Genomic DNA, 18,420 nt, shown 5'->3' with positions numbered 1-18,420 from the left:
AACTGTGATCTTTGTCACTTCAATAGATATTTAGAGGCATTTCAAGGAACTACCAGAGGAATCCTTTTTTTTTTTTTTTGAATTTTTAGGACTTGAACTGTCTGATGGAGAGATACCTGAAGCCTCTACAAAAAGAAACTTTCCTCACACCAGATGAGGTCTGTTAGCTGTTGCTTGTCCTTTTGTTAGATATCTTATCCTCCCTCTTCTAAGCTTGACCTCCTTTTTTAAGGGCTAGGCAGAAATTCTGAAATTCATTTCTTTTAAAATAATGGATGGAACAGAGTATAAAGGTACTGCTCAATAGTGTATAATGCAATTTTTCTGACATTGCACTGATTTTTACAGTTGGACTGAAAATTACTGAACTTCCAGAAAACACGATTTACCTGTAAAGTGATCTTAACAGAGGTATTTTCAGCATGTTGCTCTTTTTTTCATTTTATTAGCTGGATGTTCTCTTTGGAAATCTGACTGAAATGGTAGCATTCCAGGTAGAGTTCTTAAAAACTCTTGAAGATGGAGTAAGGTTGGTTCCAGACCTGGAAAAGCTTGAAAAAGTTGAGCAATTTAAGGTAATCTCACTATTTAAATTCTGAGTAGACAAATGCTGTTAAGTTTTACACAATGATGAACTATATCGCAGAAGTTGTCCTCTAACACCCTTTTGTCATGTGTCTGACTACTATGACTCTTCATGTAAAAACACGCATCTGCTTGCACTGCAGACTAATTTGTTAGCTAATACTGAATATCCTGCTATAGCTGTAGTTCATACTACATTTATTAGCTGTATAGAGCACTGGAATTTGGTAATGCCATGTTCTTTTAGATGCTATTCTTGCCTTTCTGTCAGATTTCTTGTCTTGAGCTCTAAGGAAAAGCTAGAAATGGAAAATTACATTAAAACCTTTGTTCTGAGAAGTCTAGTGCAGTAGTTCAGAAACCCATTAGGGAAATAGTTCTGAACTGTAAGTTGAGTTTGGCATTTGGGCTTTTGATGGATAGCAGAACTATATGGCAGGTACTTCCAAATATCGGCAGCTGTGCATGAAGGAAATGTAGAAATATAAACTAAAGGTATATAAACTTAATTTAAAAAAAAAAAAAGCAAAATGTGGGAACAGTTTAAAACACACGGTTTACTCTATGCTTTGTTATGTATGCTGTAGTCATGTACTGCGTATATGGCAAGTAAATAATACAATGTTTATTCTTTGAGGAGTTTTACTCTTACTTTCAGCACTCACCTTGGCAGAGGACTGGGTACCTTGATGAATAATTATAACATTTCCATTGGGCTTGATCTTCAGCTAAGAAACCTATAGCCCTGCAAGAATTAGTGAAAGAAGTGGTCTTGTTGTATGTATGTAGCTTTGCTGTCAGATGCTTGTTTTAAATTGGCATTAGTCATAAACACCACCCTCACATAACTAGAATTTGGCTCTTTTGTAAGAAGTGCACCCATAATTGAGACTACAGAGATGCTTTTTAATGGAAGAAGTCTCTGTAATCACTGTGTGCTGAAAGAGATGAATGAGAAAGAAGCTCATGTTCAGGACTCTGTGTCCTGAATATTTCTACTTCCACCTCTTCCCATAAAAAGTTTATCAACTTCATTGTCAGTTCTGCCCTATGGGAATAGTTTAAAAGCAGAGTGCAGAGTTCGGTTTCAGTTCTGCTGTGTGCTTCCCTCTGACCGTACCAAGCTGCGCACTTTTTCCCCCTGCTCCATTTTGTTCCTTAGCGTGTAGTGGAGCGAAGGCTTGTCTGTGACAGAGGCTTCTTAGGAAAGACTTTTGTTCAGCCCTTAACCCAAACTCGTTTCAATAGCAGCAAAGACCTGGCTGTGTATGCACGTTTGTGCGGTGGGGTCCTAGTCTCACTTGCAGCTCCTTCATATCTGATCCATTAGAAAGCCGGGTATGTCCGGTCCTTTCTGTGGCCTGCGGTCGTTACTTAGTAAGATCTTAGGCCCAAGCATTTAAATACGGCTCTGGAGCTGTGTGTGTAGGTTCACTGTATAGTCAGTGGTGTCTCTAAGTGGTCTTAGCTATGCGAACAGCCTGGGGGAGCCCAAGCTGGGTTCAGGCACCAAGGCTGGGTGTGCCTGGTGGTGTGAGAACACTCTTAAAAGTACCATGACCTGTTATCTGAAAGGTAAATGGAAACCCTCCCTACCACTGTTGTTTTCCTTCTCTTATAGCTCGAGCACATTATACAGAGTAGGGAGAAAAACATCAGTGTTGTTCTGACTTCTTCTCTGTCAACCTTGTGAGGAGTTTCTGTGCTTGTTGCTTTGATCTTTCTCTGTTGGTGGAGGTCCCCATTTGGGAAGCACAGTGGATAATTGAGGCAGCATTCAGAAAAGCAATGCTAGTACAGCCTGCTGTGGAAGACCCCCTTCTTTTAGACAGTCTGACTTCACCTGACTTATTGGAAGAGAAAAATAACTAACAGATTTTTATATGTGGTGTTTATGCTTTTTTTTTCTTTATTTTTTTTTTCCAATCCAGAAAGTATTGTTTTCTTTGGGTGGATCCTTTCTTTACTATGCTGACCGTTTCAAGCTGTACAGTGCCTTCTGTGCCAGCCACACAAAAGTCCCAAAAGTACTGGTGAAAGGTAAGAGCCACGCCCTGGATAAACAGATCTGGGTGTGCAGAGAGACACACGGGAAAGAAGCATTAGTTTGGATTGGCGCGAATTGTCCTGGTGGATGGTGAGATGTGTGAGATGCAAGGCAAGCTGTGATGGAGGAGTGGGAGTGTGCATACCTGGGTACTCTCCAGACATCTTTGTGGCGTTAGGAGAGTGAGTCCAGCTGGTCCGAAAGCTTCATGGGGAGCCCAGTGCTGTAAGTGTTCCTAGACCACCATCAGTGTAGTGAGACTTGAGGAGCTCAATACGAGAGGTAATTAACGTCACATGTAGTTCCCTCCACTTACTTTATTCTCCTCGATACATCCAGTTCCTTTTCAGTTGTTTAAGGCATAGAAAGTTTCTATAAATGGGCAATGCGGCGTGTGTTAATGGATCACTTCCCACTTTGGAACCAAAAGCGGCGATAGTTATATTGACCTCTGGTTCCTCTTAGAGTTTGTACTCTGCATATGTGCTGGTGGCAATCCCATTGAAGCTTCTACAAATTTGGTTAAATGCTGACAGCCGTTAGGAAAGGATCAGCCTGGGGTAACGTTTTATGGAAGCTATCTAAATATTTTAATTTCACTATGCTTTTTCTCTCTTCTCTTCCTCCTTTCTCTTGTGTTCCAATTTGTCTGAGAAATTCCCATGTCAAAATTTCTAGCAGAGCTTGGTTTGCTGAGGTGGAGATAAATGAACTGTGGTCTGGCATATAAATGAACTGTGGTCTGGCATATAAATGAACTGTGGTCTGGCATATAAATACTCGTGGGCCTCCTTGCCTTGGAGTATGTTTTCTCGCCTCCCTACCATCACCCCATGAAAGTGTAAATCTGTTGAAGTTAGCAGTGCTTCATGCAATTCACTTCTGGCCAGGATGTTAAATAAACAAATGGTTCCAGTTCTAGGATCAGTGCCATTAAGGGGGAGCTCTTATTTGTCAGGCATCTAGATGTTCTCTGAAAATCAAAAAAACCAGATTTGCCTAAAAATAATTTAAAAAGTTTTTTGCTATAATTACTTGTAAACTCTTATTTACCATGCTGCAGAGAAGAGTTGGCAGCTCCGTGGAATACATGAATAAATGATTTGTTGCTAGTCACACTCATACTTTCTGTTGGCATCAGCTTGCTTGACCTTAATGTTAAGGCCATGGACTAGGTAGTTCTGGTTGTTCTGTTTTGCGTTTTCATCACTGACTGCATTTATAAATGAAAAATGCATGTACTTGAATTATGGCACAAGCAGAATTTCAAATTTGATTCTGGAGATTAATCTCTTATAAAACCTGGGAGTATGTTTCAAGTGTAATTTGGTGTCTTCAGATGTGGTGCAGGTGGCTTTTGGTTTTAACCAGAAGTTGCTTTATTGAAAGCAGGTGACTATCTGCAAAAAAGCACCCAGCCTCACCAGGGGACATGGCTCTAATAAAAGCAATTGTGTGGAACTGTTTCTGCGCTAAACAACATGTATATCTAAAGATGCCATCTTCTCCATACTCAACTTCCCATACAAATTTGTGATCTAGTAGGGGGAGCAACAGGGAAATTGGTATTTTTTTGGATTTGATAGTAGTCAGGTGGAAAAGATAATGAACAGCAGTCAGGTGGGAAATCAGTCTGCCCGAGGTCTCAAAATATGGTGTAGTATCTTAAGTTTACCATTTCCTGCCTCCTTACTAGCTCTTGATTTTGCTGCTGTTTAGTATTGCATTTTAAGGTTAAGATTAAAAATACCCAAAACATGCCTGTCCGCCTAGTACTGAGTTCTTGGAAATATCGAGTGTATCTCTTTTCTTCAAGGAAACAGATGATTAAAAGGATTTATGCAACTCTAAAATAGTTTCAAGGTCAGAAATAATGAGCATAGTTAAAAACTGTATGTGTAGTTATGGTACATAGGTGCCTGATGTTAAATCATAAATAATGTCTGTGTGGCAAAGTGACAGCAACTCAAAACCTGGCAGGCATAAATTTAATACTGTGGATCTAATAAATCTGCACTTCCTCACGAAACGTCTCTGGATAAATGAGTTTCAAGCTAGGAAAGTCACTTCAGCAGAGCAGTTGTTGTTATTATTTCTGATTTATTTAATTGCTTCATTTTAATCTTTTAGCTAAGACAGACACTGCTTTCAAGGCGTTTCTAGATGCTCAGAATCCTAGACGGCAGCACTCCTCCACGCTGGAGTCTTACCTCATCAAACCCATCCAGCGAATACTGAAATATCCTCTCCTGCTGAAGGAGCTCTTTGCTCTGACTGACGTAGACAGTGAAGAGCACTATCACCTTGATGGTAAGGAGCGAACCTGTGCCACTCTTGCCTGTTTAACCTCAGATTTGGAAGCCTTGTCTTGCCTCTTCCTCCCAGGGGCTTAAAAATACCTTTTATCTTTTTCCCTTTCTCTCTCTCTTCTAGTGGCCATAAAAACAATGAACAAAGTTGCCAGCCACATTAATGAAATGCAGAAAATCCATGAAGAGTATGGTGCAGTGTTTGACCAACTCATAGCAGAACAAACCGGGGAGAAAAAGGAGGTAACAGATCATCAAATTTTAGAGAACAAGGCTGCTATTTTGGAGTCTATATTGTGGATGTTAACGTTTTGTGAATGTTAAATTATATCAAATGTTACCTTTCAAGCTTTCTTGTTTGAGTGAGTTCTGTTACAAACAGATAAATCCCAGTTCTATCCAAAAATTGCTTGCCCATCCACAGTTCAGTGAGTAGAACCAAGGTATAGAAGCAATGAATTAATTCACCTTGAATGTTGTGCTTGAGTCAAAATCCTAGACAAACTTGCAGTCCCTTTTTTTTGATGTCCCTGTCTCAGCTCTGCTGGTTCTGCATGAATAATCTTGCCCCACCAGCCTGAGCGGACTGGCATGCTGAGGCAAGTCTGTACTTAGTTCTCTAATCAGTTTAAATAGATCACAATGTGAGATCCAGTGCGTGAGAAACTGCCATTACCCTTTTGGAAAGTGTGTTAGTTGACTTGATGTATGAGAGGCCTGGGCTTTGGCCTAGGTACCATATAGCGCATACTGAAACGCCTGCAGTTTGAGTGTGGCTCGATCTTGGGTGTCCATCTCGGAGACACCCGTGGAAGGTGTCTTAAAGATTCAAGCTGAAGCCTGGACTCACCATTTGCTGATGAAACATTGGCCTATGAGTCCAGCGGTGTCGTGAGGGAGAGTGGTGGGCTGAAAGGGGACAACGAGGAAGAGGTAGAGACATGCTGAAGCTGAGTGCTGCAGGACTGATGAGAGGAGTGATGGGGTGAATATTGGAGAGAGACATGACCATATGAAGAAACGGTAGTGGAGTTTTGCCAGCAACTAGGATAAAGATCAGATGTAAGAGGTTTTGGGCAAATACGAGACAAAAGTGGTCCAGGTTGTGCAGTGTTAGGGAAGCTTTGGGTGTGAGAGTTGGATGGCAGCAGTGGGGAGAAGCATGTGGTGGGTAGATGGCAGAGACCAGGGTTGGTGTTGGCAAGCAGGGCTGGAAAGAGTATATCAGGACTTCTGTTTGGAGCGCAGTCGTCATTTGGTGTTAATTTGGGAGTGTCTACAGTAAACGCGTTCCTTAGTGTTGCTCTTGTGTTTACTGGGGAGAACTCAAGTTGTTGTGTTGATGCTATCTGTAGTGTCCTTTGGCGAATGTCAGACTTCACCGAATGGAGGGTAGAAGAACAGTGTAAAATGTCACCTGGACTGGGGATAGCCTTTGCTTTGCGACCTTGGGAGTCTAGAGGTCAAAGTAAAAGATCTGGTTGCTGCAGTGAGCATTGGTATGCATCTCCCAACAGTTGATATGATCGCCTTTCTTAGTCCATGTCCGGCAACGTAGTTTCCACAGATGAGCCTTTGGACAGAGTCAAGAGCTGTGACAACTCTGGAGGGGCCATCCTTTGACTGCTTCACCGAGTGTTATCCTTGAATGTTACCCCAAACTGAGTGTGTGTGACTGAGGGGAGGGATGCTTCAAGTGGTCAAACAAAATAGAAAGGAGCTGGTAGGGGGGAAGGAGGGACAAAGGAACAAAAAAGACAAGGAAAGCATCTGCTGTTTTTGGCAAGTCCAGGCTTCCTACAAAGTTATGAGAGCCAGACCCTAAGCTTCACTTGCCCTCATTTATGCCCACCAAATAAGGATTTACATGCCCACTGCATGCAGATCGTCTGCTATGCTCTCTTTGCACACACTTGCAGTCATCTGACTAAATAGCTCATTCCAAAAGTTTGCTTGTGTAGTGTGGGGTTTTTTTTGTTTTGTTTCGTTTCTGTTTTTCTTAAACTGAGACTGTAACTTTTTGCATGTGTTTGTGATTGGCAGGTTGCAGACCTTTCTATGGGGGATTTGCTCTTGCATAATACAGTGATATGGCTTAATCCTCCTGCTTCACTGGGGAAATGGAAGAAGGAACCTGAGCTGGCGGCATTTGGTTTGTATCTTAGTGGTTTTTTTTTTTTTTTTTAATTTCAGATGTGTAAATAAGTGTAGACTATGTCTTAGCAGATACCCATTGAAAGTAGTTGAGTATTGCCTTCTGCAGTGTTGGCTGGAACGTAAACTGTATTTGCCTCTGTGCTGTAATGGTCAAATTCTGCTCTGTATTGATCTAAGTCTGGTGGAAAATTTGGTGATGATTGCTACAGTAGTGCAAGACTTACTCAAACCCATATCCAAGGCTATAAGCTGATAGGTATATAGAAAGATATTTGTCTCTGAAAAGATATGTTGCAGTAGCCTGATCCATTCTAACTCTGTTTCACAAGCTGTTGGATGGGGCTGAAGAGACTTTGTCATCTCTCTCTGTCTGTTTTGCCAGAAAGGAATTGTGTGTCTAAACTTTAAAATGTAAGAGCTAAATCAGGACTCCCGGCACATTTTTCTGGAGTGGTCTGTCTCCTTCTGAGTAGTCTATCTTGGGTGGACAAACTAGAAGTCAGAACTGCTATTAGCATAAATTTCTGGGTCTTTCCACTGCATCAAAGTGTAATCCCTTGGGAAGGCACTGAATGGCTTGTATTCGCTAAATCATGTACTTTCAGAATCCAGTCAAGTTATACAGAGTGTGCTAGGTTTTAATTTGTTTTTAAACTGGCTTATGCGCAACCAGGCTTCTACCTTGCTGTCTCCAGAAAGCTGTAATGGTTAAGAAGCCAGTTACTTTGAATTTATTTTTGTTTTATATCAAACAGCTTACAAATGAAGAATTTTCCAGCTTTGCTGTTGTTATATAAAAACGGACTGCTTTGCTGCAGTTGGGAAAGCTCCTGATCATGCCTCGAAACTCAGTGACCTTGTAAAAGTTGCTAGGAACATGCAGCAACTTTTAATTATTCCAAAAAGCTTTAAATCAGTTTTATAAAATGTCCAAAATTAAGTGTCTAAGCAGTCCTAAAACAAAGGGTGCCTCTGAGGCCTGAAGAAAGAGGAAATGAGGAGAACTGGAGTCTTGAAAGCCAAATTCCGTGTGGATTTTACATGGTAAAAGAGGAATCAAATGACGCCTCTGCTAGTGTTGCTCACTTTTTAATCTGGTATAGACCATCGTGCCACTTATGAGTGGTTCAGATTCTGTCTAAATGCAGTGTCATCTGATTACTGGCTGCATGTAGTTGGGTGCTGCTCATGTGTCTGAGGTGGACTTAGTGAGGGGGATTACAATTTTTTCTGAATTTTTAGATAGAACTGTTGCTGTTTGAGTAGGTGTTCAGAGAACCAGTAAGGTAGAACACTGAAGGTTCAGCTTGTTTCTGAGTGCTGAAAGTTGTTGAGGTTGAGTTTTGGGATGGGGAGAGTATGTAAGAGGACTGGTGTGATTACTTTTGCTTTCCCTCCTTGACTCAGCTGAGGGCTGTCTGAGGAGTTGAATGGCCTGCATGCTTGGGTGTTTAGGAGGCCCACTCCCAACCTTGTTGACGGTATGGCTTATTTTTGACTTTTCTCTAGTGTTCAAAACTGCTGTGGTCCTTGTGTATAAGGATGGTTCCAAACAGAAGAAGAAACTTGTAAGTTGCAGTGACCATTTCTGTGATGATGTTTGTATAGCTCCAACATAAAGATTTGCTTTCCATAAAGCTATGGTGTTACAGTGTGCCTTTGCATGGGATCCGTGTCCTCTGCCACACAAATGAGGATTTGAGTAATACTGAACAGCGTACTGCTCAGCCTGGGGATAGTGCTTCACAAGCATTTGTTTAGTTTATCCTTTGTGCTCTGCTAGACAATTCATGTTGTCTACCAAATCCATTCCATGCTGTGGAGTGGATGTTCATGAAACAAGATACCACCTTGAACGAGTCTTTTGAGTTTGGCTCTTTGATCCGTGTATATATATCTAATGTGAGAGCTGATATCTACCGACTTTGTTAGTGAAACACAATGCCCCACTTCAGTTCTGGTTATTGATTTCTGTATGTTTAGCCTGCCACTGAGCACATGTTGACCGCTCTCAGCTAAATATTTTAGGTGTGCCTACACTGTGTATCAGTGGATCCTCCTGGAATCTGAGATTAAAAGTTAAAGCTAAGCTTGACACTGAACACATGCCTCGCTACAATGGGCAACACAATGTTTAATATTGCGACAGCCATTTTGATTCCTACATGTGGCATAAACCAAAAAAGTGTGTGATCTGAAATGCTTGTATGGTTGTTTTCTAACATGAACTGGCCACAAAATAACTTTAGAGTGACTAAAGCAAAACCAATGCAAATTCATTAGTATATGTAAACTTAGAGGAGAGAATGCAACATTAAGTCTTAAATGACTTTTGGAAGCATTGGTAAGAGTGGATTGGTCTTGTGATAGCTTTTCTCTAGAATTTAACAAGACCTTCATAGGTGGGCACTACAGTGACGCTAGTTGCCAAGACGTTTTAGTGAGGGGGGGGAAAAAAATTTCGGAACAACTCCTTAACTGGGCATTCCCAGTGCAGAGCAGAGGGGATTCTTGCATCTGAATTTCTGAGGTATCTCATTTCCTGACAAAATTTTGAAATTCATGCAGGGAGGATCACATAGAGCTTCAATTTATGAAGAATGGGATCCGTTCCGCTTTCGTCACATGATACCTTTAGAAGCACTGCAGGTTCGAGCGTTGGCAAGTGCAGGTAATGTTACAGCTGCATGAAGCTGGCAAAGCTTTTATAATGTCTGGTGTTGGTGCATTCCCTGACTGTCCTAAGTATATGCATATGCAGGGAAAGGAATCCACAACATCACCATCCATAATAGCACAGGAGAGTAATGAAGGGGTAGAAGCCTCAGCTGTGTATTTCTAGCTTGTCAGTATTTTTTCTGAGGTCGATCAGGGTTTGGAAAAACAGATCAAAGTCATCACTGACTGGTTCTTTCTGTTCCCCTTTGGGGACTAGAAGGAAATCTTGCAGCTGTGAGACAATAGAGCTAGTGAATTTTTGTTCTTGTACTTTTGGATGCATGGGAAGCTTATTATATTCAGGGAAGCTTATTATATTCAAAATCTTGAAATTTAAAAAAATTATTTCTAATGCATAAATGAAAATAGAAAGAACGTAGGAGGTGCCTGTTGGTAGAAGTTACGTCTGTGAAACGTGAGAATACTCCCTAGAATACCTGAAGAGCTGTGGTTTCCTCCCCCTTTCTTTGGGACTGAGTGAGTGCATCTGAAGTACTAATAAATTTTGGGCAGTTAAGGTGTCTGCTGTTTCCCGTTTGCCCGCTGCTGCCTTTTTGCCCGCTGCTGCCTTTCGGCCAGGAGTTAATGTTGTTGTTTGCGGTGTAGGATCTGTTGTCCCAGACTGCCTTAAACCTGTTTTTCAGGATTCTACTCAAATTGAGGTAAAATAGGAGAACCTGTTGTGTGAAGTTCTACTTGCTTTTCCACTTTAGATGCAGAGACCAATTCTGTATGTGAGATTGTCCATGTTAAATCTGAGTCTGAAGGCAGGCCGGAAAGAACATTTCACCTCTGCTGTAGGTAAGTGAATTTTCATGTTTTCCATGGCTGCTGCATCTCTGGATCTCAGCTTGCCTGTTCCTTTCCCCTAGGGCAATCTGGGAACAGCTGGCAGGGGAAGTGGGGAGAAGGTACTAAAACTGTACTTCTGGTGGGAGGGGATTCATAAAATGTATTAAAATAAAGGCATATATTTGATCAGCTGTGCACCCTTACAGAAGTATCCTGATTGCATTTTTTTCTTTTACAATTTTACACCCGATTAAACTCCAGCAGTGGATCTTTATGCAAGGTTGTGCACTCAAGTGTCTTGTTCAGCCAGTACCTTTCATGCTAACAAGTTCCAACCCCTGTTCTTAGGGCCCTGCCTTTATCTTAAATAGAAAACCCTGATCATTTTCATTACAGCAGTGGTGGTGGTCACTGTGACTTGTTCTAGGCTTCAGGTCAGAACTTGGTGCACAAGTTCACCAGGGTCCAGCAGCAGCTGAGAGTAAACCAATTCCCACTACTAGGCAGTAAAGATTGCAGGAGTCCTGCTCTGTGTATGCTTATGTGAGACAAACTGAGATTTAATTGGCCACCATAGGTCAGCCTGATGTTTATCTGACAGGCTTAAGCATGTGATTGGTATTGGAGGAAAAGGAAGCCTCAAGAGAAGTAAATGACTAGATGTTCTTTTGATGAATAATGTATTTGTTTCCTCGGATGTCCATTGCAGTGACTGTAGATTCAGCTTTGCTTTGAAAATACTGTATTAAATTGAGACTTATCTGTGGGATGTACATGCCAATTGGTTGGAACTGTCTTAAATTATGGTACTGGTCACTAATTATCTCATTTACAGCAAGCTTGTAGCAGTTCCCAAGAGATAACTCTGCCTCATATATTCTTGCCTATTTTTCAGTTCTCCAGAACACAGGAAGGACTTTCTGAAGGCTGTGCACTCGATTCTGCGGGATAAGCATAGAAGGCAGCTTCTTAAAACTGAAAGTTTACCCTCATCCCAGCAATATGTTCCTTTTGGTGGAAAAAGATTGTGTGCTCTAAAAGGTGCAAGGCCAGCCATGAACAGGGCAGGTACTGTAGGGCTACAGACTTTCAAGATCCCAGTAACCCCAGCACCGTTGTAGGACATGTGGTGGTGTCCACAACTTGTATATTAGGATTAGCATTTTCTCCTGTGTACGCAAAAGCTTCTGTTTTCCCATGTTTCACCTCCCTGAGAGCCTTAAATTGCCACTATTTACCTTGCTTTGCACTCGAGGCTCAGCTTCAGAGCAGTCCTTCTGGCATGGAAGGAACAAGCGGGATTCCTGTCAATGCTGATTGGTTGTGCACTTTAATCTGGAAATAGGTTTCAGCTGAACAAAGCAGAAGCCTGCTGCATATTACGTAAACAAAAGCATGTGCAGAATTTCTGAGCTAACCCTAGCACTTTTTAAACTAAAATGCACATAAAAAATCAGCTCCTCCAAACGACCAGCTTGGTTTGAGGTGACAGCTTTGTATATCCTCCATTTTAGCGGTTTCGGTTCAATTGCTAAAGGGCACATGCTTCTACTTTTCACATTTGAGAGGCATACACTTGATTTTTATTTTTCTTATTATTTTTGGAATGGTCTGTCCTAAACCATGGATTTTCCTTTTCATTTGACTTCAGGCAAAGCAATGAGAAAATCCCAGGGAAAAGCAGGTTTTCATTTTTAGAGCACTAGATGATGGAGGGAAGAAACACTTGCTTCCAACTGAAAAGTACACAGCACCGCTGCGTGTTTTGTTCTGGTCTGTTTTTTTGTGTTGTTTTTCTGTTTTTTTGTTTTGCTTGTTTGTTTTTTTTTTCTGCTTGTTAGATCCAGCAATGTAGAGAACCAGGCTTTCTGTTCCTCTTCTGTAACGGGCAGGCCAGACCAATAACATTTGCAGCATGGCTTCTCACTTGAGGTAATGTTAGCCATCTGCCTCAGAGACGCTTAAAATCATAAGCATGAAGATTCAAAGGAAGGCTGAAAAGCAAGTGTTTTACCACAGCGCTTCAATCAACCTGTGGGGCTTATCTGCTGTAGGTGCCAGACCTTGTTTTAGTTTGGTTCATCAATGCATTTACTTGATGAATTCTGCTGGGATTAAAATCTCTCAGAGTCCACGCATCTCAATGTAGTTAAAACGTGCAACTGCTGAGCTGTCATACTTAAAGCATTCTTTGAGGCTCAGGGATATTAAAATGTAACCCCCAAGCTGCTAGAGTCTAATAAATACATATTCAAAGTGCTAAAGTGCTGTTTAGTAGAGGAGGACAAACTGTAACCTCGGAGTTGAACTGCTTACGATGGAGCTACGTGTGCGTGCACGTAAGGCACTGGAATGCCTGCAGGTCCTTCAGCTGCAGGATTCGTCCCCTGCTTTGTCTCACAAGCCTCTTATGAAGATGTTTCAACATGGAAGAAATGAATTTGCTAATTGGGCCAGTTGCAAAAGCTAGTAGACTGGCTGGTGCTGAGTGAGGAACTTTTGAAAGCTTTTCTATCTTTTTTTCCCCCCCCTCTCTCCAGGAGGGAGGGAGTGGGGCCGGGAGTAGCACAGCCTGGATGGGGAACTTCCTTTCCCATAAAATAACGTGAGAAGTCCAGCATCTTCAGTGCCAGGCTAGCTACTTGGAAACCTGTAGTGTTGCTCTTAACCGACACAGAGCAGTTTGCCATGTTGAGGTGTAAGGCTAGTTGGGTTTTGCTGTGTACTGACAGCAGGGCGCTGCCTGTGAGAAGCTGAGCTGAACAGATGCACTTCATGCTGGCTGGCTGGCTGGCTGCCTACCGCTTAGGAGGAACAGTAATTGTGGGCCGTTATCCCAACTGTGGATCTGAGTAGCAGAAACACCTTTTACAGCTGGAGCGAGCCCTGGGCTGAGGAGCCGAGTGAAGCGTAATTTGCCCGTAGGGAGGATGCTGAGTGACTAGGTCATTCTTGGGAGTCTGCCCATTTTGTGCCTAACGATGTTAAATAAAGGGCGCTTGGAAGACTAACTTTTTAAAGAGAGTTGTACCGTGTGTAAAAGGCCTGTGGGGTTTTATCTTTGTGTGTGCACAGTGTCAGCCCCAAGCAAGTCTCTTGGGAGGAGGAGGCGGCGGCTGGCCCGAAACAGGTTTACCATTGACTCAGATGCCGTCTTCACAAGCAGCCCTGAAAAAGAGCCCCAGCAGCCCACACACAGTGGGGACACTGACCGCTGGGTAGAGGAACAGTTTGACCTTGCTCAGTATGAGGAGCAGGAGGACATCAAAGAGACGGACATCCTCAGCGATGACGATGAATACTGCGAGGCGATGAAAGGCGCCGTGGCCGACCGAGACCTTCAGGAGCGGCTGCAGGCGGCCTCCATCGCCGGCAGCCAGCCGTGCCGGGTGGACAGGTCGCGCCCGGCGATGGACACGCACGCATCCAGGATGACCCAGCTGAAGAAGCAGGCGGCTTTGTCTGGCATCAATGGCGATGTGGAGGGCCACAGCGAGGAGGTCATCTGGGTGAGACGTGAAGACTTTGTGCCTAGCAGGAAACTGAACACGGAGCTCTAGGTCTGCCCCGTTGCCCTGTCGATGTGGAGGTCTCCCTGTCCTGCCCCCCGTCCCTCCTTCCCCAGGCCCACCGCGGAGAGCCGGGCCCCGTAGGTTGCACACTTGCACACACCCTTTCGGCAGCTGAATCGGTCTTGAAGCCATGCGGCCACGCTTTAGGTACCTGTAAAAGCAGAAACGCTCAAAATCTGAACCGGGATAAGCTTAAGGTCCTGTCTTACGTTACCAAGGGCTTTTACACTATTTTATTTATTCTAAAATAATCAGGGGCTGAAATTTAATTATGGGGAGAATATCATCACTGGAAAACAAATTACTGTGGATGTCTTACCTACGTGCAGCAAACTAGCTTGAACTATATAGCACAAAGAACAAAGGGTTTTATAGCCGTGAAATGTCAGTCATAGGCTCATCTCCTTAATGAGGAAACTGCCTTTTTAACCTGTACAGTTGCAGTATTCTTATTACTTTTCCCTCTTTAAATGTAAGAGAATATACATGTATTTTAGGAATGTGTGAAGAAAGGTTTGGGATTTATGTTGTGTTAAGTCCTCTTGGTCTGTGGCTGGTCTAACTTAATGTCAATGTTGGAAGCTCTAGTTTTACATAATATTATAAAGATGCCAAACTCTCTTAAGAGATCCAAATTTAACACTTGAAGAAATATTTTTTTGTATTTTACCTGAGATGCAGGGGCACAAAGGGATAAGAATTTTACAGTGTTAGCTTAGCTCCAAGTCTAGGATATGAGGCTAGCTTTTTGCAGAGGGTTAGGAATGGTGGTTTTATATTAAAATATGAACTGGAAACTCTTATTTAGTATAACTTTCTTCAGGAAAAGGATTATTGTATATGTTTGAGACTGGAGTTTAGTTAGATAATAAAAATTAAAAAAATAAAATAAAATAACATGACGGAATCGTAGCAGGCTAAACAGATCCATGGTGTAACCTCACTGGAGCTAGTGCCGCAACATCACGGATTGGTTTGGTTCGCTCTCTCTGGCGGAGTTTGGGCTTAGGGGACAGGGAATTCATGGCCAAAAAACTGACCTCATCCACTTCCCTACTGTGGATGAAACTAGTGTATTTTAATTCCTTTATAAAAGCTTTTCCACTGCAATAGAATATGAACACGTTCTAAACAAGCAAACCTCTTTAACATTTTAAAACTTTTATTTAAGCATCTAAAACAGGGTAAAATATGACTAAAGTCTTGTGGTTTTTAAGTAGCTTTCCACATACAAAACACAAAATAGCACTTTTTTTTCCTTAAAGATTTATATAACTTTCCCATTTCAGTTTCACCTATGGAAAAAAGGAGGATTATATGAAATTTTTCTTTTTTTGTATCTATTGATGTTTGACACATTAGTAGGTACTTTGAAAACCTGAAATTTTATAATAGCTTTAGGATTATATTTTATAAAATCTGCTCTGACTATATTTTAAAACATAACAAAAATTATTCCCTAAAAAAATCCATCACTGTCTTTGTGTCCCAGCTAGCATATCCCCCTTGCCCTCCCTTCTGGTTTCTGGTGCACTATACTTGATCTTATGAAAGCTTTCTCTATTAACTTTTTGCTATCTTCTGATTTCGTTTTCCTAAAAGCTTTAGAAAAGTTTCTATACCCTTTGTATTATCACATCATTGTTTTATATCATCTACCAGTCAGTTGTGTCCCAGCGTATTAGAAAAGCAGAGGTTTTAGCTGTCCTATACTGTACCCAGTGGAATACAGTCAGTTCTGAAATACTGGAAGGCTGGTACTTGAAAGGTACCACTGTTCTTGTACATAATGTCATGACATGTCTATGTCAAAGGTTCTTATATATTTCTTTTATAAGCTGAAAGAAGGTCTATTTTTATGTTTTTAGTTCTATGAATGGAACGTTGTAAATGCCTGTCAGAAATAAAAATACTGAAAAAAAACCCAAAACGATGGTACGTGTTACGTGTATGCTCCAAGACAGCTGTCTTTCTCGGTTAAGGCAAGCAGGAAGTAAGTAGATGAAGCTGTCGGGATTACTCTCCCTGCTTTAATAGCCTGGAGAGTCTTTTTAATACTCATGTTTCCTCCCTTAGCAGTACGCGCTCTGTGTCTTTTATGGATATCCCCTTAGAGTGGGTTCAACCTGTCACAGCTTTCAGTAAAGCAGTTGGGTCTGCTTTTTATTGGGATTTGTGTTCTGGGTTAAATGATGGCTCCTTTTCCCGGGGCGGGGTGATCTTCAGTTTGCCCCACTGTGAAAGGCCAATGCAAAATTGTTGGGCCTCCCTTCTCTCCTATTGAAACCCGATTTATTTATTTACTTGGAATATCTGTGTCAGAAACCTTGCCTATTAGTTGGAAAATGGAAAGCAAGGTGGACAGGAAGGCCAAGTGCTGAAGGCAAGTATTTGTCCGCAATGTGACTACTTAACATACACCTCGTAACAAAACAAAGCTTTCCTGTAGTGAAAATCAGGAGTAAACCTCTGATTTCCCCCCCCCACACACCCTTTTCTCTGATGAGCTAACTACTAAACTTAAAATTCAAGTCTATCATCACAAGCAACACTTTTTCCCCAAATCTTCTCATGGAACAGGAGTGCAAAACATGCTAATGCTGGTTTCTTCCAAGTACAACTGGGGACAAATCTAACAAGTACAAATTTGTTTTAAATGCCCCAAATGTTTTCTTTAGCTATGTGCTCATGTTTGTCTCTTCCAGAAATTAGTTCTTACTAGCTACTGTAATATTTCTAGCAACTGACTTCAGTTTTCAGATTGTATAAGAAGCCGCTTACAGAGCTGGTCCTAATGCAATAAGATGACTTTTTTTGGTGCAAGTTATAATATTATGTAGTTAGTTGATCTTACACCAAGCCTTAAACAAGTGGAAAGGCTAATGCTACTGAGCGGTTTCTATATTCTCACCTGCCGGTCTCTGTAGCTTATGCAGGTCCTAAGGTGAGGTCTGAACTGTCCAGACTTGATTTGGGTCACGCTCGGCTCAAATTTTGCAGAGTGAGCACTGCCATTTTCTGTATGATATCTGTAGCCAGTTATGCCTCTGTTTCCTTCCCAGAGCCGGTCATGGGTGATTTAAGTGCATATTGGGAGGTGAAGGGAGAAGCATTTTCCAGTGAGGCGCAATGGTCCGTAGGTATAATACTAGGAGAGCCCTTCAGTCTAATCCTATTTGGCCGAATCCAGCCCTTTTGGGGGAGCGACCCTTAGTCCAAGGGTGAGGAGGTTGCCGCTCTCTGCCCACAGTAGCTGCTGCAGCCAGGGCAGGGCCCTCCTGCCCCCTGGGGATACCCTGACCCCCAGCACCCTCGTGGCCCACCAGCTTTCTTCAGGGCAAACTAAGACTGCTTGTGTAGAGGCAGTTCGGTGAGGTGCACAGATTCCTGGCAGATCATCCCTAAAACACAAAAGAGGTTAGGAAAGCGGTTTATTAGGAAAACCAAAAAAACTCTCTTATCTTCAGTGCTGCTGGAGGAGCCTTGCACAGCTCTTTGGTCTCGCCTGCAGCAGAAGAATGGCAGCAGCCACTCAATCTTCTGTTGGGAAAGCACAGGCACTGCTTAGCAGTAAGGGTTGTCTTCTCTACCAGATCTGCTTTGCTTACCCCAGTTTCAGAACCACACAGGCAATATTGTGCTTCTGAGGCTATTATCTCGGCAAATAAAACGTCAAGGATGTGACCACGTTGCCCATGTGCTGCTGTTTTAAACGTGGCCAAATAATCACGGAGACAGCACATAGTGCTGCCTCTCCCCAGGGCTCATGTTCCCGCTCTCAGTGTCTTAAGCTTGCAACCTGTTTTCCATTCCCTTTAATTTCATTCTTAACAATTGCTGAGGTAGTTTTGTTGAAACAGTTGCCTTATTTTTTCCGGTCACTTCAGTTACAAGAGCTGTCGTGCACATTGACTGAGGCCTGAGCGCGCCAGTGTTGCTGAATGAATCCAATCCAGAATTTTGGACGCTCACTGTGGCTTTGCATTGCTTTGGGCAGAGGGAGGGGAGAGAAAGTTTCCGACAATTGACTTCCTCTGCTTCTCTTTTTCGTTCTGCCAGTCTTTTGATAATACATGGCACCTTTGTGTCACGCTTGGGCATGAGCTTGGGGAGCGTTTTGCAGCGATGAAATCTTAGAGCAGCCTTGGAGCCTGGGTAAATTGTTGCCATTTCAAGGCTGACAAATGAAGGCAGGTGGAGCAGTGCACGCACGGCCGTGTAGCAAGCCTGTGATACTGGT

General features: G+C 42.4%; 1 protein-coding gene across 21 annotated transcripts in view; it reads left to right on the top strand.

Moving 5' to 3' along the window:
• Positions 1 to 16,103, top strand: part of TIAM1 (TIAM Rac1 associated GEF 1) — a 199,652-nt gene extending 183,549 nt beyond the window's left edge. For 20 of the 21 annotated variants that reach the window (XM_068912090.1, XM_068912041.1, XM_068912082.1 and 17 more), the window contains 11 exons: positions 90 to 158; positions 450 to 575; positions 2,517 to 2,625; positions 4,763 to 4,942; positions 5,066 to 5,184; positions 6,985 to 7,093; positions 8,608 to 8,666; positions 9,667 to 9,769; positions 10,530 to 10,617; positions 11,504 to 11,676; positions 13,684 to 16,103. In XM_068912090.1, the coding sequence (XP_068768191.1) occupies positions 90 to 158; positions 450 to 575; positions 2,517 to 2,625; positions 4,763 to 4,942; positions 5,066 to 5,184; positions 6,985 to 7,093; positions 8,608 to 8,666; positions 9,667 to 9,769; positions 10,530 to 10,617; positions 11,504 to 11,676; positions 13,684 to 14,168 (1,620 nt within the window). In that variant the 3' untranslated portion in view covers positions 14,169 to 16,103. Of the gene's footprint in view, positions 1 to 89; positions 159 to 449; positions 576 to 2,516; positions 2,626 to 4,762; positions 4,943 to 5,065; positions 5,185 to 6,984; positions 7,094 to 8,607; positions 8,667 to 9,666; positions 9,770 to 10,529; positions 10,618 to 11,503; positions 12,541 to 13,683 lie in introns of all 21 variants that reach the window. The other variant, XR_011135246.1, reaches the window with a different exon arrangement.
• The last annotated feature ends 2,317 nt before the right edge of the window (positions 16,104 to 18,420 follow it).

This window comes from Struthio camelus, chromosome 1, assembly GCF_040807025.1.
Source record: "Struthio camelus isolate bStrCam1 chromosome 1, bStrCam1.hap1, whole genome shotgun sequence".
Taxonomy (NCBI): Eukaryota; Metazoa; Chordata; class Aves; order Struthioniformes; family Struthionidae; genus Struthio; species Struthio camelus.
The sequence above is the reverse complement of the archived record's forward strand: the minus strand, read 5'-3'. Positions and strand labels throughout refer to the sequence as shown.